Here is a 27,902-nt window from a genome sequence, read left to right on the forward strand (position 1 = left end):
TCAGTGAAGTGCCGAATCAGAATCGATGAAGTAGTGTTGAATTACTGGTGATGTCGACAATTCTGTGGGTCATTTCACCTCTTATTCCGAAGGGTATGCGTTGAATATTGACACCAATACCTTATAGCTCAAGCTCAGCTAGAGTATGTCAATGTACTGTGGAGTACTTGGTTAAACTGTTTACTTACAGTATATACATAGACAGGATGAGGAGGGACTTAGTTTACTGCAGCTGCTACGTCATAGTAGGTTTGTATCTCAGCGCTTGAATTTCAGCTGCTGTCGATCTCGATGTTAGCACCTGTCCCTTATTTTTGATTTAACTATTAACGATGCCGGCTGGAATTTCGGTCACGTGTAGGTTAAATAATGCGTAGGTGAGAGTAGAAACTGGCATGCCTTTGCCACTCTCTAGATGTATCCCCACGTGACCGAAATTCCAGTCGGCATTGCTAGTACACTTCACAAAGATTAAGATCCCCGAAATATTTGTATGCATGTGGTACATATAACACTCTGACCGGCCTCATTTGCTTATGCTCATCAATCATCATTGAAACCTCTTAGGTCTTGATAATATTAAAATATATTTTAATATATACCTACTTAAAGTGTTACATATTACGGTACTGTATGTCCTACTCCAGGAATTAGTTACACAGCTGTGCAGCACGATGACTCAACTATGACTAAGAATCTACTGCATATAACTTAAGGACACCAACAACAGCTACAACACTTCAAGCCTACAATCATAGCAAAAATGTCCGGCAATCTCGACGGAACACCAGTGGATTCCCGGGGAAAAGATAGCCCTGTTGAGGACTATCTAAATGATAAATTCCAGACATTGAGCGATTTGGAAAACCTCGACGCCCTGCTCACAATAGTTCAGACACAGCAGTCGCAGCTCCGTGACCAGGTACGCCATCGCAATCAAAGGTCATTACTCGACTAATAAAGAATGTGCACAGCTTCAAGAAGCAGAAACAAGAGCTGATAAAGCTCGGAATGCTGCTAAAGAACATTCACAAAACGTCCTGATACAGGCGCAGCTATTCCGACAAGAGCAGGAAGACATTGACCGCCGTTTAAGAGCCACTACTTCATCGGAAACTGCACAGGATGCCGCACGCGAATTTGAAACTAGCATGGAGAAACTCCGAAGATTAGATGTCGCAAAGGGATATATTGCATTGATCATTGAGGTTAATAAACTATCCGAGGAGGCGCGAAAGCTTATTCAAAAGGACCCTAAATCTGCTCTGGTTCCGTACAATAAGTTGCAGCATTTAGCAAAATCACTAAAGATTCGTCATGAGGCATCAGAAAGTGCCGCAGTTCACTTAGTTGATTTTGTTGAAAAAACCACGAGCACTCTTTGGGATGAGATGAAGGACAAGCTTGCTGGGGAGTTTCAAAACGTACTCGGGAAAATGGGCTGGCCAGCACCGAAAGTAGATTTAAATAAATTCCCGGAGTTTCAAAAAGGCTTTGACAAACTGTTGGTTTTACAGGAACCGTACGTTACTAACCTGCTCTATAACATCTGCGTAAACTAACCGGTTTGCAGCGAAATTCAATCTGGATTGAAAGATAAGCCATTGCTACCTCTTGAAGTTCTGGTAAAACCATTGGAGCTTAGGTTTAGATATCACTTTGAGGGTGACAAACAAACAAACCGTGTGGATAAGGTTAGTTTTATCTCCTTTGGTCAATATCCCTTGGAATTTTAGCAAATATTGAAAGATTCATTTATAGCCGGAATGGTTCCTTTCGCAATTGATTACCCTAATTACAACTTATAATCCGTTTCTTTGCTCATACATACAACCGATTCTGTCGTCTTCTGAAAATCCACACGTTTCCTCTCGAGACGCTGTAAATGAATTCATTACCGCGCTCCTACCGGTACTTCGACGCAAAATTCACAATCTACTTCCTCAAATTCTGGATCAAGCCCAGCTCTTGAGTCATTTTATCCATGAAATGATTAAATTCGATGCTGTACTTAGGGACGAATTCTCGTACGTCCCTTATGGGGAAAATGGATGGAAAGGCGTGACACACGAGGTACTGACGGTAGAGAATGGGTTTGCTGGATGGATAAAAGTGGAGAAAGAGTGTAAGTTCTAATAATGTCTTAGGGATGGATCGGCGTAGTGTGCTTACTCGGTGGATAGTTGCTTTATCGAGATATCATAACATTCTCAAGGCCGAGGATGCCTGGGTTATTGATTACGATAGTGCAGGCCCGAATGACGCAAAACCAACGAAATCCGCACTCCGATTGAAAGATCTTTTAGAGACAATCACAGGTATTTCATTTTCATCGATACCAGATCTTATATATATCGTGTATAATCTAATGTACCATACTTAGATCGATACCGCCCCTTGACCTCTTTCAACCAGCGTCTCAGTTTTTTGATGAATATTCAAATATCTATCCTAGACCAATATCTCAACCGTCTCCAGTCAAGTATCGATGCCTTTAGTATACTTTCGTCATCAATCGCAAGGGCTGTTCAAGGGACTAGCAAAGAGGAGGTGCAATCCCTCTCCGGCATTGGTGGTCTGGAAAGGTTGTGCAAAGTTTACGGGAGTGCGACATTCCTTGAGGATTGTACACGGGATTGGGACGAGGACCCTGTATGCTCAAATATCCTTGCATTAACTCATAGAGTTACTTAATAGCTAATGTTCTTTCTAGTTTTTCCTGGAACTCTGGGAGGAGTTGCAGACCCGCGCCCAGAAATCGCAACAAAGCAATTCGAATAAATCTTTGACAGGTACTATGAATGTAGAAGAGATTGCCAACGTTACTAGTAATGCAGTCGTTTCTGGGGACGACGATGGCGCGTTATTTGATAATATCGCCGAAGCATACAAGAGCCTTAGGACTAGAGCAGAAGAGATGATTGTGGAATTATTGTTGGGAAGTATTAAGGAAGAATTGAAATCTTATTCAAGAATGTCAGCTCCCTGTCCCATATTTCTGCAAGATATTTGCTCACCCTTCTGATATAGAACACTTTGGTCATCTATTGATATGGATCGGGGCGACTCTACAATTTCCCCTGAAATCGTTCCTGCCGTAGCAACACTCAACTCCTTCCTTGACTTCCTGGCAAAAACTGTTGCTGCTGCAGTTTTCAGGAGAGTTTTTCGCAAGCTCGGTGCTGGAATTCAGAACTGGATGTGGGACTATGTTATCACGAGAAATCAATTCTCTTCCGCAGGGGGAAGCCAGTTCTCCAGCGACATTAACGAAATATGGAAAACTTGCTCTAGATATGTAGAGGAGCCGACGGCATCAATGAGGAAGTTGAAAGATTCCTGTGTTTTGCTCACACTTCCAACTTCTCCGGCTGAAGGAAGCCTTGGGCTTAAGGAGGTGGCCGGGTCCGTTTTCCAGGGCGGTGACAAAGCCAGAGATACCTTAGGGAGGTTAGGGTTGGCGAACCTATCGGCCAATGATGCGAGAACTGTGTTGCAAAGGAGAGTAGAGGCTTTTGCTTAGGATACGGTAATTTCTTGCTGAAAGGCTTCCATTGGAAAATAAATATTTTAAACTTCTTCAATTGCAGATTTCATATAGAACCGAGAGCGATCGGCTATCGATAGTGCATGTACCCACTTTTATTTAGCTATAATCGAGTGACAGACTATGAACTTGTTGGTCATAGGTTTAGGCCAAATCTGATATCTTTGTTGCCACATGCTCTTGCCTTAGGCATATTGGAGGACTTTTGAAGTTTGAGCCTCCCTGATAGCACTAGAAGTATTTAATCAAGGAGCGGTGTCGTCTTGCGAATTGCAATTGTTCTTCTGTGACCCTAACCTTAGCTTTCCTTAGCGTGCCTCTTGGCACCGAACAAGGCAGCTTGTCAAACTACAAACTCAACCCCCCCCCAGAAAAAAAAAATAAAAAAAATAAACTTCAACTCTCAACCAGGAAGGGCCAAAATGACCACCAAGAACATGTCACACAAAAACTCGGGCTTAATTGAACCTGATGACGGCGAGGACGATGCTCTAATCAACAAGCTCCTGAATGGAGAAGGCGAGGTCCCAGAAGATTTCAGTTTTGGCGACACTGTCGGCAAGGTGGACGACGCTGTAGACTACGAAGACATATCAGACGATGACCTCCTTCCAGAAGAAGAACCTTCTAACGCATTTGATACTACTTTGAACTCTACCCCGTCGAGTGACAATGATTTGTTCGGCATGGTGGAGGAGGGTGTTGTGGACGAGGAGGATATGGTGGACGAAGACAAGGAAGGCATTGAGGATTGTCAAGCAGAGCTTGACTTCGACGACCTATTCGGAGATTCAGAGCTTGTAGATGAATCAGCACTATCCACTACTAAGACTCTTAACATCAATTCACCCGCGGATGGGCTTCACGATTGCGAAGATTCGATCATGGCGGATGCAGATATGGACGAAGAAATGCTTGGATTTTTTTCTGACGGTAACTCTTCAAGCGAGGGTTCCGAAGTGGAAATATCAACCCAGCCCCGTCAAGAAGACCTTGTTAAACAATACTTCCCGGACTTTGAGCCTCATAAAATTCTGTCTTTTAACTCACTATTCAGGCCCAAATATACTACTTTGTCGGTCCCCTCTTTCAATCCGCCAAGGGTATGCGTGCCAACAAAGGTAAATTTAGAGATGGCTCCAGATGGGCAGGCACATTTTATAAAATCGATAGCTCTGGTGGACTCTGGGCCGAGAGGGAGTAAAAGAATTGTCACTATCCATCAAGAACCTGAAGAGGCGGATGTAGAGGAAGAAAGCACAGCGGATGGACCGCAGAATCCAGTATTTGATAGGGATCTTATACTTGCCTGCGATGACTGGGAAAGCAAATTGGATGCCATGATGACTACGCCTCCGCCGTCTCCAAATTTGAAGAGGCCCAGCAATGATGAAGTGGAAGATAGCGAATCCGGAAGTTGTGACTCTCATCAGCCTAAGGTTTGTCAATTGGTAAAGCCACTTATAATAAGCTGCCTCAGCTAAGATGCCAATTTTCGCAGCGCTTGATGAAAAGTTTAAAAAATAATTTTATCGATAATCTCCCGGACTCATGGCTCGACGAGAATGCCATTTTTGAGGGGAATCTTACCTCAATTTGTGCCAAAGTTACTCTTGATCTTAATGACCCTCGCCTTTTAGTTGATATTTACCAACCTAATGATACTTCTCATGCTCGTCGTATTGGGGGTGAATTTAGGCGTCGTGTCAAAAAAGATTTCACACAAAAATACAACATTAGTAACGACGAGGCCTACGATCTACTGAACAAAATTACCCAAAGACGGGTCCGGAGTACTTTAGGGCAGCTGGAGATTGAACATAGTCTGCCAGCCTTGAAGTTTCAGACCCCATTTGTGAGTTATTTCTTCCTATCTCAATTATTTCTACCACTGAACATAAATTTAGTACAAAGAGAAACTTTCGTTAGCGGAGCAAAGGGCATATCATCGTCCTACGTTTGCTTTTGACACCAACCAAGAGTATCGGTTTGAGCGGCTTGAACACCGTAAACGGAAGACTTATCATAGGCTTCCAGCAACGGTCTCCCTCTCAACTGCCAAGGATCTTTCTCTTCAAGACGATCTTCCCTTTGTCTTGTTGGAATATTCAGAGGAGCACCCCACTGTTTTATCAAACTTCGGCATGGGTAGTAGGATTATAAATTACTACCGCCGAGTTAGTACTCAAGATGTTGCACGCCCCAAGCGTGACATTGGAGAAACTCAAGTGTTACTTTCTGAAGATAAATCGCCATTTTGGAACTTTGGCACTGTAGATCCAGGGGAGGTGGTTCCTACACTTTATAATGGAATGTTCCGTGCACCTATCTTCCAACAATCTGTGAAACCGACAGATTTTTTGGTTGTCAGAAATACAAACGAAAACCGAGTCCATCACTTTCTGAGGACTATTCCACGTATTTTTGCTGTTGGTCAGCTCCTACCTGTCACGGAAATCCCAAGCCCTCATTCTAGGAAAGTCACCACAACCGTAAAGAATAGGCTTCGGATGATATGCTATCGTATCCTAAAGCACAAACGCAAAGACTCTAAATATATGAGTCCAAAGGACCTTGCCAAGCATTACCCTGAAGGCAATGAAATGCAGAATCGTCAAAAGTTGAAAGATGTATTGGAACGGATTGGTGGAGGTTTTTGGGCTATGAAGCCTGATGAACACTTTCCAACCGAGGAATCAATTAGGAGCCTGATCAAACCAGAAGATTTATGCTTATTGGAGGCGATGCAAGTTGGGATGAGAAATATAGCAGATACGGGATACTCAAAAATCTTCGATGATGAAATTGTGGAAGACGGGAGAGTCAAACAACAACTGGAGCCATGGGATCTATCAAAAAACTTTCTCGAAGCGACTCAAGGAAAGGCCATGTTGGAACTTTACGGGGAAGGTGATCCGACAGGTCGTGGTGAAGCATTCAGTTTTGTTAAGACAAGCATGAAAGGTGGGTTTAAAGCAGTTGGGAAAAGTATCGAGGAGAACATGGACCAGCGTCTTAAAGAGTTGGGAGGTCATAAGTATAATGTGGCCCGTCAGGAGAGAGAGTATGCAGACGCCATACATCGAATTTGGCAAGCCCAAAAGCGTAGTCTCAGCTGCACTGAACCACCAGAATTGGAGAGTGAAGATGCACAAAGAGATGACGAGTATGACATGCAAACGCCTGACGAGGGTAAAATATCGACTGCAGGAGATGAAACTGCTAGTCAATTTACTAGAGCCAGCACGATCAACCAGGGCAACAAGATTTTGAAGATTAAGAGGACTACCATTAACAACAAGGGTGAAAAGGAAACTACCGTAGTGACCATCACGGACCCTCAGGTTATCAAACAATACGTTCGAAGGCGGAGAGAGCTTGATGCAGAGAAAACGAAGTACGCAGAACCAAAAATTAAAGATACCAGGCTTACTAACAATTTGCAGTATTGCAGAAATCGTCCGCACTGGCATCAAGGAACAGGATGAGATCAACAAAAGAAGGTTTGTCCCAAGTTTATACATATTCCTTTAATCTAGAACGTGTTTATAAACAATCGTTGTAGATTGCTTGAAGAACTAGCTCGCCTCCAGTTAAATAAAGAGCGCCGTGAACTTCGAGAGCGTCAGGCTATGCGCGGGGTGCGTGGTGCAACTCCTAAATCCCGCCAGGAATCTGGGGATGGAACACCAAAATCAACCTCAGGAAAAGCAACAACCAACAGAAAATGCGCCAATTGCGGGCAAGCAGGACATATACGTAAGGATCCTTATCCTTTATCTCTCACGATCAGATGTATTTTTGACTTACGCACTCTCATAGGTACAAATACGAGGGTCTGTCCAAAATTGAACGGGACTTGGGAAAAAATGGGAATGAGTCCACCCCGAGTAAAGCGTCAGCGTTCTGAGTCTGAATGATTACCCATGAGCTCTAAAAGATTATGGATGTGTGATGAGTTAAGAGTGGTGCAGTTACAGCCTTTAGTTTTCCGTAAACACGCACTCTACTTGTACTATTAGGCATTTTTTTGGTATTTTACATACTAGAATTCTCCTAGAGTCACTCTCAATGAATTATTCGAGAATATGCAGCAACTGCAGTCCTGTGTAATCAATCATTTCCGGTGTGCGTCATAACTGCTGGAAAAAAACGCGCTAAATCAGCCAAGATATCTTGGCGCGTAGAGCGCGTTTCTCCATCACGTCGCCCCGTCCGCTCCAGCTATAGCTTTAAGTGACTTTATTCCCAAGTTTGTTCTAATTAAAACCTTGAGTTCTCGCCAGATTAACCCACGCCGTTCCTTCACTACATCTAACCTAGTTTCTATCCCAAATATCAAATAAAGGGATCCGATTTCGAAATACATACTTTTAACCTCCCCGCCACCGACCGACGATGAAGCTAGGCGAACAGCATAAAAATCTCGGTCTTCCCTCTGAAGAGCCCAAAATATCATCATATACAGCTATAGAAATTGCTACGCTTCAGGCCAAGCTTGACCAGCAGCTTGGACCAGAATTTGTGTCTTCAAGGCCAGGCCCAGGCGGGAGAAAACTTTATTATCTCCAGGCAGATAAATGTATCAGTCTTGCAAACCAAGTCTTTGGCTTTAACGGATGGTCCTCTTCAGTTAGAAGTGTTGAAGTTGACTTTGTACACCACCCTACGATAACTTCTTACACCATAGTAGAAGGTTTGCTGATATCCGTTGCATAGTTGGACGAAGGCAAGGACGGAAAATGGAGTGTTGGAGTATCAGTTGTCGTACGGGTGACATTGAAGGATGGGACTTACCATGAGGTACTACTACTATATTACTCGACCAGACAGCGGCTATAAATAGGCCACGAAGAGATCAAACTAATACTTACTAGGATATTGGATACGGTCAAATGGAAAATGGCAAAAAGGCACAGATATTTGATAAGGCTAAAAAGGAGGGGGCCACGGATGCTCTCAAACGAACACTCCGCAGTTTTGGGAATGTTCTCGGAAACTGTTTGCACGATAAGGATTATCTAGCGAAGGTTAATAGGATGAAAGTACCAGCCGTATGTCGGACTTGTAACCGCTCATCAGTTGTCGAATTTACTAATCCTGGGTTTAGCCACGCTTTGATGAGAGAAAATTACATAGGCACAGTGAATTCATGCCTCAGGTCAAAAAAGAATCATTAGTGGATTTAGGAAATTTAAATAACGACCCAATGATCTCATCCCCAAGTGAGGAAAGACAAGGTCCGTAAATTTATTTCCGAAACCCGACATATTAGCTTACTCCATCTAGGATCACCAGAAGCAGAAGCATATGATGAATATGGAGGTTTGTACTCCTATTCGATAATGGAAGGTGACATTTGGTTATAACAATCATATTTAAATTTTTAGGGGATGAATTTGAAGAATTGGGAATATTTGGGAGCGGCGGTGATCTTGATCTCATGGCTGATGATGCAGCCTTGGACTTTGAGTTAGTGGTATCGAATATCGTTTTGGTCTCACTCTGTTAATTATGATTTAGTGACGGCGGCAGCATTAAGGATCAAAGCCCCATCAACGCTATAACTGGCGGCCAAAAATCTGCCACCAATTATAGAAATCCAATCCCACAAACCAATCGCCAAACTATACAAACACCACAACCGCAGCGTGCCCAGCAGGTAAGTAATAGCACTACAAATCAACCACAACGACCTCAAGCGCTTCGACAACCTCAATTCCAACAACAGCATCAAATGCATCCCCCAGCTAACCAGTACCAGCCCATGCAGCGGCCTCAATCCAATGCACCTCAAGTACCCCGTGCGCCCACTCCCCAAAGTGGTTTTAACGTGTCGCCAACACCAATACGAGCGCAGCCACAAGCAAACAACAATACTAATTTTAAGAATATCCAGCAAGGCATTAACCAGAGAGGCCAGCCACCCCAACCACCGCAGCAACAGCAGCCACAACAGCATAGTCCATCGGTACCAACTCTCGCGGCTCCTCAGTTAAATGGTGGACCAGAAACCCCAAAGAATCCATCCCAGAATCAACCGGTTGGGTTCTTCAGTGGAAGAGCTGTCATAGACGCTGACGGAGAAAATAAACTGATTCCCGATCAAGCATTGGCGTTCAACCCCCATCACCAAACATCAATCCCTCGTTCGCTTGGCATCGACCATTCCAAGTCCTCGCCTATCGCTAGAAAAGGATTGACCGGGCCACAGGGACCTGCAGGAGGAGCGTATGTTCGTCCAAATTTTGAGAATCCGAGTCTCAATACGAACAGACAGATTGGAATGCCCCCACAAGCTCGAGGGTCAGGGTCTTTTCGGCAGCCAGGCCCATCAGCAGGAGTAAAAAGGCCCGCAGACGTGACAGATGCAGGGTTAGTGACTCAGTATCTCCTGGAATTTTTATTTGGTTTCTAACATGTGTAGCAATGACTTTAGACCCACACTTGGAGATGCTGCAGGGACAAATTTGAATAAGCAAACAACGAACTTTGGAAATGATGTAAAACGACAAGCTAGAATGAGCTGAATAGGACCAGAACAGTAAACTTTCCTTCGAAGATGGTTTTCTAAACTCTTTCAAAACATACATAGGCTAGCCAGATGTACTGTGCAGAGTAACGGGCTTATTAATGAAGTTTTAAGGAGTTTTGTTTTTTATTGTATCTTTATAAATGGGAACTGGGGCTATATATTATATTACATCTCTTATCTCCAAACATTCAGAATATCTTTCATGTGCAAACAAAGCTTGTTTCTGAAGTCTGCTACAATCTGAAGAGCGCTGGGATCAACTGGAACTATACAACAACCTGGAAGAATCCAAATCTCAGATACTGTTCCGGTAAATGGGAATTTCAGGAACCGGAAAGGCCAGGCCTGTTCAAAAAAAAAAATGTTTTGTCAGGATTTTGATGAGGTCCGGGAATGGTCATAAATGAAACGCCTTAGAAGAATCATTGGGTCTCCGTATGCCAGAACTGACTTTCAAGATACGGGATCGTGATCGATGGCTCGTAGCTTTATATTACCAATGCAGGGTTAACCAGAAACCGCTTATACCAATTACAAACCTGTGAGGAATGTGCGGCTACATCAACCTGGTGTTCCTCTTGACTGTTGAGGCCCCGGTTAAAGAAGTACTAGAGGAGCATGTGTGTGAGTGGAGAGAGTGGAAAGTGGGCGAGGTGCTCTGACGCTAGCGTTATTACGCAACTCTGGTGCCTAAGCTGGCGGCCATAAATAACCCTAACCACACCATAACCGAGTGACTGCTCATGATTATAAGTTTTCACAGCAGCTGGCCCTGGGCTTGTCATAGCCCATCTTTCCACATTAGTTATCCCAGCTTCGTCTGTCAAAGGTGCTGCCCACCTAAAGTTGGTGCCAAGAGCGTGCGATCTTGGCTCACAGATCTCATCGAAAATTGGCACATTTGTTTCTGCTGCTCAGGGCTTGTTTATATTGATCGGGTGTTTTCTAAACTGCCTAGATTATATCTTAGCTGGTTATAGCATTACTTATCAAGAACTACTAGAAAGTTGGCAAATATCGAAACGGATGATCGCATATCAGCACCTGCATAATCCCAAACTCCAGTGAAAGCCTCCAAATAAATGCACCTACCAGCCCACCGCGAGGCCGAACCCAAATTCCTCATTGTTCCGCCAAAACTGCTGCACGCAGCTGTCTCCAGAGACCATCAAATTCCATATCATAATCCAGAAGGCGGTCCCGCATTTCCTCAATACATGCCTCTATATCCAGAAGCATGAAACATATACTCTGGTACCTCACAATATCATCGGGCTCATGTGCATGTCTAGTCCCCATCAGTGCTTCGAAGCGGATCTTTCGCGCGAGAATATCTGAGTATAGTACTTCAAGGTAAGTAATGAGCTCGTTGCGTTCCGAGATGAAATCTTCAAGAAAGCAGATTTGAGACTGTAGTTGAATGATTATATCATTCAGGGTGGTGTTTAAGGATGTCATGCCGGCTTATAATTATTTGAATTGGGAGTGTTGGCGAAGTTAAGTTATTGGGAGTGGTTTTATAAGTTGTGGATTGAGAGAAACGCATGGGAATTTATTGATAATAAAAATTTTCATGTTGCTAGATAAACCATTTGATATTTTGAAATATCTTGGATTCGTATCTGTTATAGAAACAAGAAATCTTGAATGATTGAGTCATGAGTTATCAATCGAGCTTGTGGTTGGTTCTACCTTAACCTGGAAGACGGACTATGCTTCGAGGTGAACAGTTTCATAAATCAATGGGATTTTGTGCTGCAATTTGTTAGAACAGGATCGAACAGGGCAGGGCTGGAGGAAATCTACTATCTACTATACTATAAAATAATATGATCTGAAAAAGTTCCAAGGACCAAATAATGGCGAGGAGCTAAGATATTTCAAGCTACGATCACGAGACCAGAGATCTGATTGGTATTACAGCTAACCCATGAGGAGGGAGGGTCCAATAAGCTCTAAAAAAATGTCGATAAATTCGCGGGAGTCATGCTAAGGTGTATATGCAATAAATCGGAGATGAACGCCGTGAAAAATATACAACACAGCTACACTCCCACCCCCGGGATTGAACGCGTACCCATGACCTACAGATGATCATGGGGACTCAACCTACTCGGTGTTCCTCCATGACGAGGCGTCTACTTCTAGACCACACTCGCCCACACAAGTTTCAGTAGCCCAGAAGTAATACCTAAGGAGGGCGAGGGTAAAGTGTGCTTATATCTAGGGAAACCCAACCCTGCCATGACAATCTACATCATGGCCCACCAACCTCTTGTCCTACTTGTATACTTACAAGTATGGAAGGGGAAACACAAATGCACATTTTCCTACATGTACGCACGTACGTTCCAGAGTTTGCTCATGAAGGGATATGCGTGGCCGGCTGCAGCTAGCAGCCTGTTGAAAGAATCAATGGATATAGTGAACCCTCACAAAGGAAGGCCTGAAGTTACTAGATCAATCAAGTTGCGTCCAACAAACGAGCTCTCAGCACACTCTCTACAAGAAGGGGTACATACATGTAGTCAGCATAATTTCAGTAGGCTTAGTGACAACTTTACTGCTTCATGCATTCTAATTCAGTACTTCACTGCCACTGCTTCATCAATTCTGGTTCGCTACTTCATAGAATCTGACTTAGTACTTTCTAGAGCCTGATTTCAAGCACTAATCATGGATTATGATTCGGTTGGAAAGTAGTACTACATAGACATTCAGGGCCTGGCCAGCTTAACGGCAACTAGTATTATAGAGAAAGGTAGGCTACATTCGTACCAACGTTTACTAGCCCATGGGATATCTGCAGATCATATATAGCGTCATGCCCTAAAGACTCCCATACAATTAAGTTTCTCCGACATTCTACCACAGCCGCAAGGCCGTGCTATCATAACGCATAAGGCTCATGTTAACCGAAAGTATTACGTGAAGACAAGTCTTTATGCACCCCAGAACCCCAGAACCTCAGAGACCCAGGGTTTAGACTTGGGTTAAGAATGACGACTTTGACGTCTGAGCTGCCATCGAATGATCCTTGCTGTGCTGTTTCTCGCGATATTTCCTTCCTAACTACCTAGGCCGAGACAGACTTGCGAGTGCTTTTTCATGACGACATGAGGCGGTCTGTGCATCCCGAAGACCCTCCCTCCCCGTGATCGCCCATGCTGCGCTAGATCCGATGATCATCTCAGGATCCTAACCCCCTTAACCCGAATTTAGAGGCTCTTCTTAACCAGCAACTCGGCAAATAGGGGAGGAACATCTAGAGTGACTTCTACCTATCGTCCACTCGATAGTAAAACCAGACGCCGGAGCCCCCCACGCACATATCAGGTTATCCACGGTAGAGTAGAAGGAAGAACCACGGCCTAGCAACTCGGAACAAATTCGCCTAGGACTGCTTGTTCATGCGCGAAGGCCCGTCGATATTTGACAACGAAGCAAAGCAAGTCGGAGAATCTCTTCGTTGGTTAGCAGGGGATGTCATGTACTGTTTCGTACCTTTATAGTCTAGATTTGCCTGGTTCTGCTCCACTTGAGTGCTTGAATCCCTTCCGCCTAACCCAAAGAAAATACACGAGCTGCTATTGATGCCTACTTAGGCACCTTGTCTCGTGATAGCAGTGAAGACTAATACCGGAGAGTCAAGGCGCGATTGACGAGTGTGTGGGGTTTCTGCCTCTTCTCGGACACTCGGAGTTGGAGCGATCCAGGGCCGAAGGTCGAAATGCTTTAGAAGCCGTTTTTTTCTTAGCCCAGGAACAAACAGCTTCCCGCGCATTTTTGCTACTAAGACATGGGAACGGGCTTAGGCTTCAGGCACACTCCGCCTGGGCTTTCTGGCAACCCACACACCTTTATGCGAATTCAGGAACCATTTTGGAATTGACAGGGCTGGCAGTCCTGTTGTCGACACACCTTACCCCTTTTAGATCTCCGTCCACGTTTGTAGAGCCGAAGTTTGTTTGCGGGCTTTGGGGTGGTGTGGCTGGCAGGAGACAACCCCCGGTTCACCAGTCAGCTTCGACCTATCACAGCTCACGAATCAAGGAACAGAAACACCCACCCTGTACCTGTGCAGTGTGCAGTGTCACACACCCATACGGGGGAACGAAAAAACCGATCTTCTGTTCCGGTAGTATGGTTCTCTTTCAGTGAAATGAAATCGAGAGAGAGATTGGTATCATATTGCTTACACCGCCTCAGAAAAGAAGAAACCCCCCTCTCAGATGCAGGCAGTATCTTGCTCTGATTGCACTGCATGATTTCTACTCTAGAGTACCTGCTACACACCACTCCACTCAAGCATAAACACTACACTCTAAATTCCTTCTTGCATGTGTCTTCAACCTATCAAAGAGATCATCCTTAGGATAGGTGTATCTAAACCTCTTTCGTCAGTCTTGAGAGACTTTCAATTGAACGGCTTCTTCCCACCCCCCGTCTCCTGTTTACCTTATCTTCCTCCTTCCCGTCCCCTACATAATCCCTAATGTACTGTTCTTGAAGGCAAAGAAGAAAATTCACTACTTTACATTCTATCTATTCCTTGCCCGGTACAGCGGTTAATCAATCTTCTGTTTCTACATACTACTACTACTGCACCCGGGACGTCACATTTTTAACAAAGAAAAGAAAACCGATCTTTACATCTAGCCACCCACACACGTACACGTCTCCTGCATCCTTGGAAGAACGCGATCTTCCACTTTGTTCACAACCTACATTAGAGATGTCATACTCCGACTCTGAAGATGAACAGTCTCTCGAGTCCCTCACTCAGAACCTCGCCCGCCAAAAGTACCAGTCCGCCGCCCTAAACGATCCGGAGGCTACAAAGTGTTGTTGCGGCCGCGAGGACTGCTCTTTCACCAGGCGTGCCCAAGCCATGCTTGCCTCATTGGAGCAGGATGTCCAGACTGCCGCTACATTGGGTCAGGTATGTTATTTTCACAGGTAGAACCCTCCTTGCCTCTTGGGCGCGAACCTAATCGGCGGGGTGCGGAATAGGCTCTGTTGCGACGACACGAGAGCTCCATGGCAGAGGCTCAACGAGAACGCGAGAAGATGAACCAAGAGATACGCAACATGGAGATAAAGGTCAATGATCTTGAGGACGAGAACTCACGCACTACGGACGAGAACAAGTTTCTGCTCAGCAATTTGGAGGATGTGAACATTAGCATGTGCCTGAGCGAGAGCCGGGTTCAGGAGCTCCAGGAAGAACTCGACGCTATGCATGTGAGTGACTATGTACAAGTACTTTTGCACGTTTTCGTAAATTGTTGAGTATGGGAGGTTGGGTAATCGTTGCTCACACGTTAAACAGGAGGAACTCACACGGATTTCTGCTACGGCTGCGCGAACCGAGGTTTTGGAGGCACAGTTGGCTGTTCTGGAGAGCGAGCAGGAGGAACTCAGGAATACAGTCACCACCACGAGGGCCGAGGAACGGGCCGCTGTGGCACGGTGGAAGAAGGCACAGCGCACATTGGAGGAACTGGAGCAGCAGGTGGAAAGGATAGAGATGGAGAATAGGATGGAGAAGGTTAGATCCAAGAACCTGCTCGAAAGGTTGGATCAAAAGAGAATCGTGGATCCAAAGACCGGGGTTTCTACATTGACAGCACTCGCGGATCGAACACAACTCAGTCGATTCATGAAGGAGATCCTGGCGGAGAATGGACACCTCCAGGTCGGGATCACGGAGTTGAGGGATATGTTGCTGGCATCACAGGAGGAGGTGAACAGATTAAGGGAACAGCTACAAGAGATAAACATGCACAAGGTAGAGATGGGCCCATCCCCGCTGAGCCAGGAGCTAGGTAGAAGCCCTTCCATGCAGACGATCGTTCACCACCACCATTACCACCCACCCCCGTCAACTGGAGGCAAGGGCGTCTCTAAACCCACGGTCCGGCGCGCGAAGAAGCGGAGAAGTCATGCCAGCGGGGAGCACTTCCTTCCTCTGGATGTAAACGGAGCCAGCCCACCCTCAACGTTTAGTCAAAGAGGATCAAAGAGGTGGTCATTGGGGTCGCGGGCTACTACTTCGTCGGTATTAACATCCCCAGCATCGGAATTCCGCGAGTCCTCAATCTTCGACCACAACTTCAACGGTCCTGAATCATCGCGTCCTTCGAGCGCAGACTCCAATTACCAAGCAGCTCTTATTCCGGGACACAAGAAGCAAGCCTCGTCGTCGTCCTCAAAATACGCCCGCAGAAGCGACAGTTCATTCGGAATACCGCCGTTTTCGATCCTCCATACTACCGAGGAAGTCCCGTCGGACCATGACTACTCTGCGCCTTCATCTCCAATCATCCCCGCGACGAAACTACGACGTGCGGCTTCTCACGAGTCGATGCTATCCATCATGGATCTCAACCTAACCACGACATCATTCGCTGTCTCGCCAGCAATTTCATCAGGAAACTCGGAGACCTCCCAAGGAAAGCGCACCCCTTCGTTCGCGGCATCTGTTACTCCAAACCCGGCGCAAGCATTTGTCACACGAGGAATGGTAACTCGTACACCCAGTACCGGAAACACCTCCTCGGCATATAGCCGTCTCCTCGGACTACAAGAAGGCACTATCGCCGGATCTAGCCCGCCTGCAAATCCAAAAGCTACTCTTTCGCGAAAGAACTCTGCGAAAACCAGCCTGGGAGCAAGTTGGTTCTGGCGCTGGGGAGGCGGTGGTGGGGCTGCTGTAGCCCCGACCCCAGCAATGGACGCAGCGCAGAAAGATACAGTTACGGCTACCGCAAATGAGGCTGCGACAACATCAGCTAGCTCCGACTCTGGGCTTACGAGTTCTGGTGGGAGCGTTCGCATTGGTGGCAAGACGGTTATTAGCAAGCCAAGTGTGTTGACGGGATACGTGGATGAGGATTTGTTGAGAGATAGCCTGGGAGAGGTGCAACAGATGCTCTCGATGTAGCGGACTTTTATTTTTTTATTTTTTTAGTTGGGGTACGATGGCGATGGCTCTGATTGGTTTGTTTTTGTGTAGCCGTGATCTGGGGTTTTTTTTTGGAATGGGAAGTGACATATAAAGCATACTAACATACTACAGCGATTTGTGTTATAATTTGGGGATTTCTTTTGTTAATTTGGGGGCAGGCGCTTTTTTCTTCTCTTTCTCTCCTTGTTTTTTTTTTTCTTTTTTGTCTTTTGTTTTGCCATCTCGTTTATTTCTTTTGTTTTGTTTTGGGAACATGGGAGTGGGAGTCTGGAAAGTTGGATCATTTCACCAGTACGTTATTAAAAAACTATGCTATTATACTATACTTTTTTTTTTTTTTTTTTTTTTTTACTTTTTACTCGGCCCTACGCGTTCGTCGTTATCTCAATTCCACCTTCGGCATATCTACACCAAACGTCATCGACTCTGTTTCATCTCCTTTCGTATTGTTTTTTTTTTTTTTTTTTCCTTTTCGTTTGTTCGCGCGTCGCAGTGGTGTGTGTGAAGTGAAGGGCAGCCCGCCCGGTTTCCAAGTAGAGCAGAGGCTGCATGTATGTAAAGTAGACTGGGTAAGTATGTAGGCAGAGTATCTGATCAGATACATCGGGGGGAAGATGTCATCGAGAGGGGTTCCAGCTGTTTCGTGCTCGATTCGGGGCGGCGCTAGATCTTGCAAGTTACATGTATTTATTGCTCTTGCTGCAGCCGGGACGGATGCCTACATGATACCTACCCTACTCTACCTCATACATGCCTACAATATGCATTACCAGATCGCAATAGATTAATAATTTCAACCACAATTGCGACCCCGCAAAGTTGACAAACGGCAGAAAAGAAAAAGAGGCTTCGGTTAAGCAGAGGCACGATAACGCATGCGGTAGCCCGATACGGCGTGGGGTGAGTGAGTGGTGGTGGAGGGGTAGATGCCAGGCAATGGGGGTAGGAGGGGCCCGGGGAGAGGGAGATGTTTCTCAGATTTGGGGGAGAAACAAACTAGAAGGGCTGCATGTGCAAACGGGGTTGTAGAGAGAGAGTGGGGGGGGGGGGGGGGGGGTGTCTGTGTGTAGGTACCGGTATGTTGTGTGGGTGTAGAGTAGGCAAGGCTGTAGCCACGGCTGCCAGACATGTGCTTCGAGTGATATCTCATGGCCCGTAGTTCACCCCGCTGCTTGTGCAGCTGGACAGCGAGATTCCAGAGCAGCGCCCATCCCTCCTAGCTCCTGCGGAGTTTCTACAACATACTATTACGCTCTCCTCTAGGGCCCTCTAGCTGGGGTGGGTAGAGTAGCACGGCCAGTTGGCAGTTTACTATTTATTAATTTTATTTTTATCATGGGGGGTCTGTCTGTCTCTCTTCACTCACTCACCCAACTGGCTGCAGTGATGGCGCGTGGATCGAGTAGCTTGCCGCAAAGCGATCATTGGCTTCCCCCGTTCCCCAGGCGCCACCCAACTCGCTCCAGAGAGGATCAGCACCGCCACGACAACAAACGCGACTTGCCTGACTGACTGACTGACGAGCTAGCTAGCTAGCACGGATATCAACGACGAACGAAACAACCAACCAACCACCCCCCTGATCCCATGGACGGTGATGATGAGGACGCCACCAATGTCTCTGACCAACAGCAAGAAGAAGAAGAAGAAGCCGTGGAGGACGAAGAAGAAGAAGTAGAGGAGGAGGAAGAGGAGGAATGCACTCTTCGACCGCCGCCACGCCGCGCCTTCGCCGACGGGAAGGCCGTGCGCAGGCTCTACCGCGAGCTTGGCTGCGGCGACCTTTTCGCCGATCCGACCATCACGCGCAGTAGCAATTGCGGCGACCGTAGTGGTGCTGCGGCGCCCGGTAGGAGCGAGCTTGTGTACTGGGCGGGCCCGGGGAAGGCGCTGAAGCTGGTCCGCATTGCGTCTCTGGTGGGCCAGAGGAAACTGCGGAAATACATTGTAAGGGGAACCTATATCTATACCTATACCACCAGTAGTACTAGTAGTTGTTGTAGCTCTAGTGTATTTAGCTTGTTATGTTATTGGAATATAGCTCTGATATATATTTACACAACTCGTAGATCCTCGGCGAGAAGCCCACCTTCCCGCACCACCTCGTGACTATCCGCCGCACCCCCGAGAGCAACATCCTCACCCCCCGTGCCTCCGCCGAGGACGAAGACGAGCCCGAAGACCCCGCCCCAGGCTCACTAACATACTGGGTGCTCGACGCCGCCGCCAGCACCATCATGCCCTCGCACTCCGTCGACTACACCCCGTCCACAGCCCGCCTGTCAGACTACTACATCAGCTCCTCCTGCACAGCATGGGACATTGACCGCGACCTAATTGCCCAGCTCCTCGTCTGGGAATACTCCGTCGCCGACCCCTCGTCCCCCTCCGACCTCGCCGACCCCGCAACCACCTACCAGAAGCTCGAGTTCCGCTACGGCGCCCAGACCTGCCTCGTCGACCACTTCTGCGGCCACAGCAGCAGCCGCGACCCACAAGTCTGCTTCGCGGGCCTCCCCGGCGACCAGCAGGGCGTCGCCGTGCGCGCCCTCTTTCCACAGACCCTCTTCTTCTACGAGCCGTTCGGCGGCACGCCGACCCTCCCCGCCGCTGCCACGGCCCCGTCGTGGAGCACGGCGCCAGAGACGCCGCCGCACGACCCGGCGTACCGGCAGCTGTATCAGCCGCGGGTGACAATCGTGTCGCTGGCAGACATTGCGGCGCGCCATCTCAAGGCCGTGTTGAAGGGCGGGACGCCCGAGTTCTCGCGCTGCCATAGTACGTTTCTGGGTGTGCGGCGGCCGGTGCGGTTTGCGGCGGGGGAGCGCCAGAGGCTGGCGAGGGTGTGTACGGTTGCGTTTGGCGCGGCGGAGAAGAGGTCGAGGATGTATCATCTGTTTGTGGTGGAGCTGGACCCGGCGGTGAGGGGGCAGAGGGTGAGGGCGGCGAAGGCGCTGGGTGGGGGCGCGGTGTTTGCGTGGGAGGGGATGGGAGCGTGGACGGATGAGGAGCTGTTTGGGAGGGCGGTGGAGAGGGTGTTGGGGAGGGGTGGGGGCGGCGGCGGGGACCATGTGTGTGGGGGGGAGTGTGAGGAGTGGTGTGGGGGTGCGGTGAGGGTGCTGACGAGGTTCTGTAGGGGCGGGCCGGTGAGGGTGGTGAAGATGGTGGAGACGGGGCTGGCCTTGGCTGGGTGGGGAGTCATTGGTCGACGTTGGGAGTGAGTCGGGCCTTTGTATATATTTAGTAAAGTAGCATCTATTAATGAGCTTATGGTTTAGGGCACTTGATAAGGTGAGAAGTACGGGCTTTCTTGCTTACCTCACACCACTATACATTAGTATCCATTGCATTAGCTAGTAGAATTCAAACCATGAATATAGACATTAACCTTTGATCGTTCTTGTGGGCCTCTCACTTGGAAAAATAGCCGTGGGGTTGGTGATATATTATAAGCTGCCCGAATTTAATCCCTATAGGCAAGGTAAACTTGAAAACCCAGTAATCTACCACGACGGCCTGGGGAACTATCTTCAACCAGTACTCTGACATGGCTGGTATTTGTGTAGCTTTCAAGACCACCGCTTCGCCCAGGCATATATATAGCCATAGATAAAAGGGGTATTTATGCAGGGCAGCAGTTTATGTTGACAGAGGAGCAGAATGGTGGATAGAACCTCCGCCGCCGTCTCAACGTCTAATTCTCCCACCTCCCAGATCACCGAGTGACAAACTATGATGGAATAATCATGAGGTATCACTCGATGTGGCTATGCTTTTTGGTGGAGCTGCGCCCCTTCCTTTTGTGGAGTTTTAGGCGCGGGAAAAGAATGAAGTCTTAATTTAAGGGCTCGAGGGGGAGCCACTTCGCTGTAGGGGTGTTACTTGGGTTTGGTTGGTGCTGGTCCATGGACCACGCACATAGCCTCCCCGTACATGCGGAATTAAACAGACCGTCCGGGCCGGTATTTGGGTGTTATAGATATAATCCTTCATATTAGTTTCTGGCGTCGAAGGAACTATTCCCCGGTGAGCTTCCGTAGCAGTGTATTATGGGCTCACTTGTTGGCGGCGCTGGCGATATAGTGAGGCGAAGCTTAACCATTCCCCGCAGGGGACATGGAGGGGATGTGGCTATCATCTACATAGTCAGTAATGCTATGCTATTTGTGAGTGAGATGTGTCTAAAGAACGGAAGAGAGTGGTACGTACAAATCTGCCGGGTATTTTATTTATGGGAGAGGATAAAGGGGTGTGTAAACATGTTCGGTGCTCCCCACGATGTGATTTTTCCAGTGGTCACTGGAGGAATCTACATCCCCCTTGTATGTATGAAAATCTGAATACAATCATGTATGTACTGAGGATTATAACTCCGTTTTGACCTTAATTAAAGAGCGGGTTATAGCGGAGCGGCCTTGGTTCAAAACCAATGTATGTATGTTGGTAAATTCCAAATCCTGTCACTGGTTCGTGCAGTTCGAAGGCTAGGGATGATGATGAGGGGCTAGATATTGTGGTAGTGACGATATCAATTCAATTACCAGCTTGTCCTTTTACTTACTCGATACCCACAAATATGCGCTTACCAGGCCCGGTAAGCGCCGGATCTTATGATGTTACACGAGCAACCCTCAACCCCTCATTTACAAGTTAGCTATCTAGGACGCCAGTATATTATACAGAGACCACGAAAACTCATTCGAAAATCTCGCCCAACGGGCAACGTTTTCAGCTAAACAAATGGCTGAGCTTGTGGGCCTAGTATCCGGCATCTTCGCGCTTATTCAAATTGCAACCCAGGTGTCCGCATGGACCCACGAATATGTCGGCAAAGTTAACAAGGCTCCAGAAGACATAGTGAAGCTCAGTCAAGAACTTGAATCGCTTAACCAGGTTCTTCTTGATTTGCATAACATTGCAAAAGAAGATCCAGAATCAGTTGTGCTACGGGGTCTGAGGAGCCAGATTCGAGATTGCACTACGGTCTTGGAGAGGTTCCAACAGAGTCTGAAAACTCCTCCTAGCACAACACGGTTCAAGTGGCGAAAGAGGCTGTTTAGATATAATTGGCCTTTGAAGGAGCAGGATAATTTAGAATATATATCACTGATAGAGAGGCGTAAATCTGGATTCATGATCACGTTGGAAGTCTATCAGCTGTGAGTAGACGTACTCTAAGGAATTGACTTCGTTTTACTATATACTAACTCAAGGGAAGGTCTCGTTCAAAGGCTATAGAGAGGCGTGTAAATGAAGTTGATGGGGGTGTAAAAGAGATAATTACTCGTCAGAGTGGTAAGAATCATGACAAATGCTTTCTAGCACTTGATCACCCGTACGCGTAATTATCTGCTAATGCATGTAATGGAATATTTAGAAGAGGAGCGTGACAGGATACTGGAGTGGTTATATGCGGGAGCCTTTGATACGAAGCATAGAGAAATTAGTAATAGAAGACAGAAGAACACTGCCCAGTGGATCATAGTATCTCCTGAGGTTACGAGTTGGATGAATAATCCCTCGGGTTCAAGACTGCTTTGGGGCTATGGTATTCGTAAGTTCCGGCTTTTTTGGTGCTATTATCTTTATAATAATATACTAAACGTGTATTCTTTCTAGCCGGTGTAGGAAAAACCTTCCTGAGGTACGATACAATCCCGTACAATTGATCGCGGAATTAGGGCCTGTTCAGCAACAGGCCAAAACGGAGTTTATAGGGTGAAAACTCTGTTTGAATAACCTTTTTCTAGGATTTCACTCTTGGAGATTCCCTTTTGCCTTGTTGCTAAACACTCCCTTAAACAACTTACGTGATCTTTGAGAGCTAACTTTATATAAGTTCTATGATGATAGATTATCTTCAGGAATATTCATCGGAAACAGGGTGCGGATTAGCCTACATCTACTTTAACTATAAAGAACACTTGGAACAAAAGCCGGCAGCTATACTTGCCAGCATAATCAAACAACTTTCGTCTCAACTATTGAACTTGCCCAAAGTAGTTCAAGACCTGTACGGAAGGCTGGCACCACTTAAGCGACGCCCTTCATTTCGCGACCTTGAGAGTATTTTGGTTGCCATTTCCAAGTTATTTCCCCAAACCTACATTGTATGTGACGCCCTCGACGAGTGTCCACAAAGTCAACGAAGGGAGCTCCTACCCTTCTTTCTCCGGATCGGGCTGCAGAAAATTAACCTTTTCCTGACAAGTCGGGATTATCCGGAAGACATACAATGTTTCTTCGAAAATTCAGCGAAAGTAAGGCTGTCGGCAAGGGACGATGATATTACTAGTTACATTGAGCAAAAGATTGAGGAGAATCCCCGAGCTAAACGCCTTGTAAACGAGGGCAAGTGCAAAGACTTGATCATCTCTGGTATCAAAAGATGCGCTAATAAAATGTAAGGCAACTTCCTCATCCTAGAGAAAGTCTCTGGCATAATTAAAATTCTAATAAGAAGAGCCTAGGTTTTTACTTGTACACTTCCAGATCGAACACCTCTGCCAACAGACTACCGTCAAAGAGATCATTAAGGAGCTTGAAACTTTTGAAAGCTCGTCGAGTGAACTCTACCCTATGGACCCTACTTATGACAGAGCAATGGAGATTGTTCAGCAGCAAGCCCCGAGCTGTAAAAGGCTGGCATTTAAAATATTTTCATGGCTTTACGGAGGCATGAGACCACTCAAGGCTCGGGAGCTACAACATGCAGTATCTATAGAACAAGGTTGCACAATTTTCGATGATACAAACATACCTGATCGAAAGACACTACTTGATGTTTGTGCTAGCTTGGTTACAATCAATGAGGAGGACGATACCATCAGATTCGTTCATCGAACCGTAGCCGAGTACCTTTTAAGGACCAACGCCCTCTCCACAGACCTTCGTGTTCAACTCGCCATTGCCTGCGCAACTTACCTCTCTCTCGACGTGTTCTCCCGGGGTTTTGCAACATCATCAATTTCGTTAAATTTCAGGCACATTTCATATCCTTTTCTAAAATATGCTGCGAGATGTTTGAGACTTCACCTTGATAGTTGTGATCAACTCTCGACTATTCAGGCATTACTTACATTAGTAAGTAATCCAGGAAATCTATCCTCATATCTCCAGGCCTTGCGCTGGGGGTATAAACCCGGGCTATTATTTCTGGAGACCCCTCTGCACGTAGCAATTACCTGGAATCACTTCCCTTTACTCCAAACTTTGTTGGATAATATCAACTACTATACGAATATCAATGCTCGAGATAGTAACTCGAGAACACCACTATATTACGCCTTGTATGGTGAAAGAGAGGATGCCGTTCGATTTTTGCTTGATCGGGGCGCAGACACGTTGACTCAAGATAAGAAGGGTCGGACAGCCCTTCACGTGGCTGCCAAGAAAGGGCCCAATTCAATTGTTAAGATGTTACTTGACAGTGGCAGTGATATATCAGCCAAAGACGTATATGGGTGGACAGCACTTCACATAGCAGCCAATAACGGGAACACTTTAATAGTGGATATGTTATTGAGCAGAGGAGCTAGTGTTGCATCTATAAGTAACGATGGATTTACAGCTCTACACTGCGATTGCGTAAAAAGTGGGGGCGAAATGATTGTTCAAATCAACAATGGTGCTGAAATATTGGCTGTAGACAATGATGGAAATACATTATTACACTGGGCAATAATTGGGGGTGTTTCCCGTGAACGGCTAAGACTAGTGATGGACTGTGGGGTTGATATAAATGCCAGGGACAAAAACGGATGGACGGCATTGCACCGAGCAGTATACAACTGTAATTACGCTGTCGTCGTTGAGTTGATTCAAGGAGGAGTCGATATCTCAGTTGCGGACAACGAAGGACTGACAGCCTTCCATTATTCAGTAATGCTTGGGTATGATAAAATCTCCAGTCTCCTGGAAGACTCTGGTGCCAGTCTAGATAGGGTATCCAGGTTGTTGGGCCAGGGATCTGACCAGAATGAAGATGTGTATCTTTTGCGGCTGAGCAGTATACCACTTCTATCTAATTTATGATTCTTGTTGTAAAATTTCGCGATTTTCATTCTTTTGGCACTTTCATTTTAGTTTCTCTCTTTCATTCATATGCCACATTTTGCTCTTTTTTTGTTTTAAAGTTTTAAATATAGTACAAGTCTATGGTATATAAACGCAATGCGGCCTCTCCCATAGTTTCAAGCAATCGTCATTAAAGGCAAAGCCCTGAATCTCTTTTTTGGCACGCTTCAATATGCCACACGTGATACAAACCATCAAAGAACAAAAAGAGAGCTGCACGTACGAACAAAATCCTAAGCTTTAAGGCCTTCTGACGACGACGACGGAGAAGACTATAGTATTTATACATATGTACAAGTGGTTTCCGGCCTTCGGCCGGTACTACATGTATATCAATCAGTCCAATATACAGGCAAGCCGCTTGCGGCTTATTTTCTCTATTTACCTGTCGGTCGGGGCTCTCAGGCCGCTGCGCAGCCCTCGACCCCTCCTGACAGGCAAAGTCCATCACTATATCTACTCTAGTCGATATGCGCCTTTTCTGATATCCTCTATATATCAGTGGACAGGTCAGACAAATTCTCTAGTTCAAGCTGTAAGTATATCCCTTTAGCAGCCACCAAGCCGCTAAAATCGGACTGCTGATCGGTTCCCAGAACCAGTAGAAAACCTATTAACAATCTAACACCACTCAGCACAATACCCTATGTTCATATCCATCACAACATGTTTCAAATGAAACAAAACCTCTCTCAATGAGCCAATCAGAAGCTTTTAAATGCACATGCATATGCAGGTTATAATTATATACTTATTAGATTAGATGTAAGAATCGATCTCCAACCGTGGGTTTCGGGCCAATTGCTCAAATTGGGCGCCTTGCGTTGCCAACTATCCTTACAGTTACATCACAAAGTATCACTCGCGAGCAAATTCTGCCGGTTAGCTACAATTTGATGGTGTGCGTGGGAGGAAATATGCGTCAAGAGTGGCGTTTTCATTCATTTTCGTCATACAGGCCGGCGTACAAATGGCGAGCATAGAGGATAAACTAACAAAGACATATTTCGTCCAATGTATTAGACACGATTTACATGACAACAAAAAAGACATTCGTTCAAAGTGCCCATATATATGCACAGGGTTAAATAAACCATATCTAGACCGATTTCCACGATATCGTCAATGCCGTCGAATGTGCACTCGTGCTTGACGTATAAACCGTTGCCTGTGTCGATCCGCTCGGAACACTGGCCACATAGAATGCCGTGCTCCCACTCGAAGCCAGTAGACCGTCGCTCGCCTTCAATCAAAAAGTCAGTAAGTTCACAATTAAAGAAGCTCGGAATGAATGTTAACATACGGTAAAGACAGTAGCAGTATTTCCCGAGGCGCAACTCAATGCTCCACTCACGATAGCGCATGCTCCCTTACTTGACGATAGAGTAAATCCTGATCCTGAAGCCGCTGCTGTAAAGGTCGCGCAAGTACCAGTCGTGTACCATGTCCCGGCACTGATGATACATCCCTTTGTAGCCCCGCCAGTTATGGCGTTGAGATACCCGCTGCCAGAGAAGACGCCTGTGCCTGTTGGCACTGCGGCGGATGATGTTTTTGTTGCAGAGGTTGTTGGAGAGGTTGTGGCGCCGCTCTTGGGGAGATATTTCACGCCTGAAGTGGCACAGGTGGATTTGGTGCCATCTGTAGGGGACCTTTAGTATGTGCTGTGACTGAAAGAATTGGGATAGGGAGCACATACCTGGCTCCGTGGCAATGAACTCGCCAGTGGAGACACTGCCTTTAACGTTGAAGTGGTACCAGACTTCGTTGAGAGCGCCGTTGGAGCAGCCTAGTGTCACTGTGTGGCCTGTTGCGGCCTTGAGGGCGGCCTGAATTTCGGCGGAGGTGTAGGTCTTCGAGGTAGAAGGAGTAATCCCGGCTGCTGCAAGCGTCTAGAGATCCCATATGTCAGTCATATCTCTTGATCCAACTCCCTCCGCCAAATCTAGAAAAACAAACCTTATAAGTATCTAACCCTTTAAAGAGCTGTACCGTAACCTCGAAAAAGTCGAGAAGTTCTTCCTTAGCTGTATACCCTGTATAACAGCTTGGATTGAGCGTGTTGATGCAAGTCCCGTGTTTACTCCACTCATGTTCCCAGAAGGACTCGTCGTTGCCGTTATAGTCTTTCCAGTAGGTCTGCATATAGCTCAGCAGCGAAGTCTGGCCTGCCGCAGTAAGGATGCCAGCTATGTCGGTGTAGGCTCGACTGCTGTCACAGTTTGCGTCATATGTTCCATCGCATTTGTCGGGCCTGGTTAATCGGTTGGTTGCACGTTGGTTAGTTAAGGGCAGTTGCAGGAATAAACCGTCTATATATCATTGACTTACCAAAGGCCGTGAATAGTCCAAGAGTCAACCGGACCTAGCTTATTATTTTAGCTATCAACTGCGCAAAATAGCAGTCAAACCGGGGGGGATCACTAACCAGTCACCGGATCCGTGTCCCAAAACTGCGTCAGTAGTAACTGTCCACCTGGAGAATTAAAACAACATGAATCCGCAACTGCGGTGGTGTTTTTGCAGCTTATTTGGGTGTTTGTGCAACTCAATGGAGTTCCTGCATTGACACCAAGAGCGACTAACACCGAGCCAAGAGCAACTTTTGCAAATCGTGAGAAAGACATTTAGGGCGAGTATGGAATTGTCACACTTTTGTAATGGGCGGTGCGGGCAAGCGCATTTTGTAGTAAAATTATTGCACTTGCAATTGAGAGCCCGGAGGTGCAGCTGCGTAGCTCATCTCCACATAATTACTCCATTGGCCGTGGGAC

At 46.5% G+C, this 27,902-nt stretch overlaps 8 protein-coding genes across 8 annotated transcripts; 6 read left to right on the forward strand and 2 right to left on the reverse strand.

Annotated features, from left to right (window-relative positions):
* Window positions 1-763: 763 nt before the first annotated feature.
* Window positions 764-3,523, forward strand: H6S33_000157 (uncharacterized protein; the record flags this gene model as incomplete). The annotated part of the gene is made up of 8 exons (XM_044831503.1): window positions 764-922; window positions 975-1,522; window positions 1,574-1,694; window positions 1,762-2,125; window positions 2,184-2,318; window positions 2,384-2,652; window positions 2,714-2,976; window positions 3,031-3,523. 8 exons carry the CDS (start codon window positions 764-766, stop codon window positions 3,521-3,523), a joined length of 2,352 nt encoding a protein of 783 aa, XP_044699716.1.
* A 446-nt stretch (window positions 3,524-3,969) lies between these two features.
* H6S33_000158 (uncharacterized protein) lies at window positions 3,970-7,467 on the forward strand (the record flags this gene model as incomplete). Its single annotated transcript, XM_044831504.1, has 6 exons — window positions 3,970-4,986; window positions 5,049-5,402; window positions 5,455-6,944; window positions 6,994-7,050; window positions 7,113-7,306; window positions 7,370-7,467. The coding sequence occupies 6 exons, from the start codon at window positions 3,970-3,972 to the stop codon at window positions 7,465-7,467; spliced, it is 3,210 nt and encodes a 1,069-aa protein (XP_044699717.1).
* Window positions 7,468-7,945: 478 nt separating this feature from the next.
* H6S33_000159 (uncharacterized protein) lies at window positions 7,946-10,077 on the forward strand (the record flags this gene model as incomplete). The annotated part of the gene is made up of 9 exons (XM_044831505.1): window positions 7,946-8,203; window positions 8,267-8,350; window positions 8,425-8,601; window positions 8,658-8,787; window positions 8,837-8,872; window positions 8,938-9,019; window positions 9,071-9,209; window positions 9,312-9,922; window positions 9,975-10,077. 9 exons carry the CDS (start codon window positions 7,946-7,948, stop codon window positions 10,075-10,077), a joined length of 1,620 nt encoding a protein of 539 aa, XP_044699718.1.
* Window positions 10,078-11,204: 1,127 nt separating this feature from the next.
* On the reverse strand, window positions 11,205-11,540 carry H6S33_000160 (uncharacterized protein; the record flags this gene model as incomplete). Its single annotated transcript, XM_044831507.1, has 1 exon — window positions 11,205-11,540. One exon carries the CDS (start codon window positions 11,538-11,540, stop codon window positions 11,205-11,207), a length of 336 nt encoding a protein of 111 aa, XP_044699719.1.
* Window positions 11,541-14,817: 3,277 nt separating this feature from the next.
* On the forward strand, window positions 14,818-17,028 carry H6S33_000161 (uncharacterized protein; the record flags this gene model as incomplete). Its single annotated transcript, XM_044831508.1, has 3 exons — window positions 14,818-15,024; window positions 15,096-15,326; window positions 15,415-17,028. 3 exons carry the CDS (start codon window positions 14,818-14,820, stop codon window positions 17,026-17,028), a joined length of 2,052 nt encoding a protein of 683 aa, XP_044699720.1.
* A 1,611-nt stretch (window positions 17,029-18,639) lies between these two features.
* On the forward strand, window positions 18,640-20,273 carry H6S33_000162 (uncharacterized protein; the record flags this gene model as incomplete). Its single annotated transcript, XM_044831509.1, has 2 exons — window positions 18,640-18,999; window positions 19,122-20,273. 2 exons carry the CDS (start codon window positions 18,640-18,642, stop codon window positions 20,271-20,273), a joined length of 1,512 nt encoding a protein of 503 aa, XP_044699721.1.
* A 1,519-nt stretch (window positions 20,274-21,792) lies between these two features.
* H6S33_000163 (uncharacterized protein) lies at window positions 21,793-25,086 on the forward strand (the record flags this gene model as incomplete). Its single annotated transcript, XM_044831510.1, has 6 exons — window positions 21,793-22,211; window positions 22,271-22,347; window positions 22,430-22,606; window positions 22,672-22,696; window positions 22,892-23,455; window positions 23,523-25,086. 6 exons carry the CDS (start codon window positions 21,793-21,795, stop codon window positions 25,084-25,086), a joined length of 2,826 nt encoding a protein of 941 aa, XP_044699722.1.
* Window positions 25,087-26,227: 1,141 nt separating this feature from the next.
* H6S33_000164 (uncharacterized protein) lies at window positions 26,228-27,755 on the reverse strand (the record flags this gene model as incomplete). Its single annotated transcript, XM_044831511.1, has 6 exons — window positions 26,228-26,371; window positions 26,432-26,769; window positions 26,828-27,020; window positions 27,088-27,382; window positions 27,460-27,493; window positions 27,557-27,755. The coding sequence occupies 6 exons, from the start codon at window positions 27,753-27,755 to the stop codon at window positions 26,228-26,230; spliced, it is 1,203 nt and encodes a 400-aa protein (XP_044699723.1).
* Between the last annotated feature and the right edge of the window lie 147 nt (window positions 27,756-27,902).

Source organism: Morchella sextelata (assembly GCF_020137385.1).
Source record: "Morchella sextelata strain SCLS chromosome Unknown scls_1, whole genome shotgun sequence".
In the NCBI taxonomy this organism is placed as follows: domain Eukaryota; kingdom Fungi; phylum Ascomycota; class Pezizomycetes; order Pezizales; family Morchellaceae; genus Morchella; species Morchella sextelata.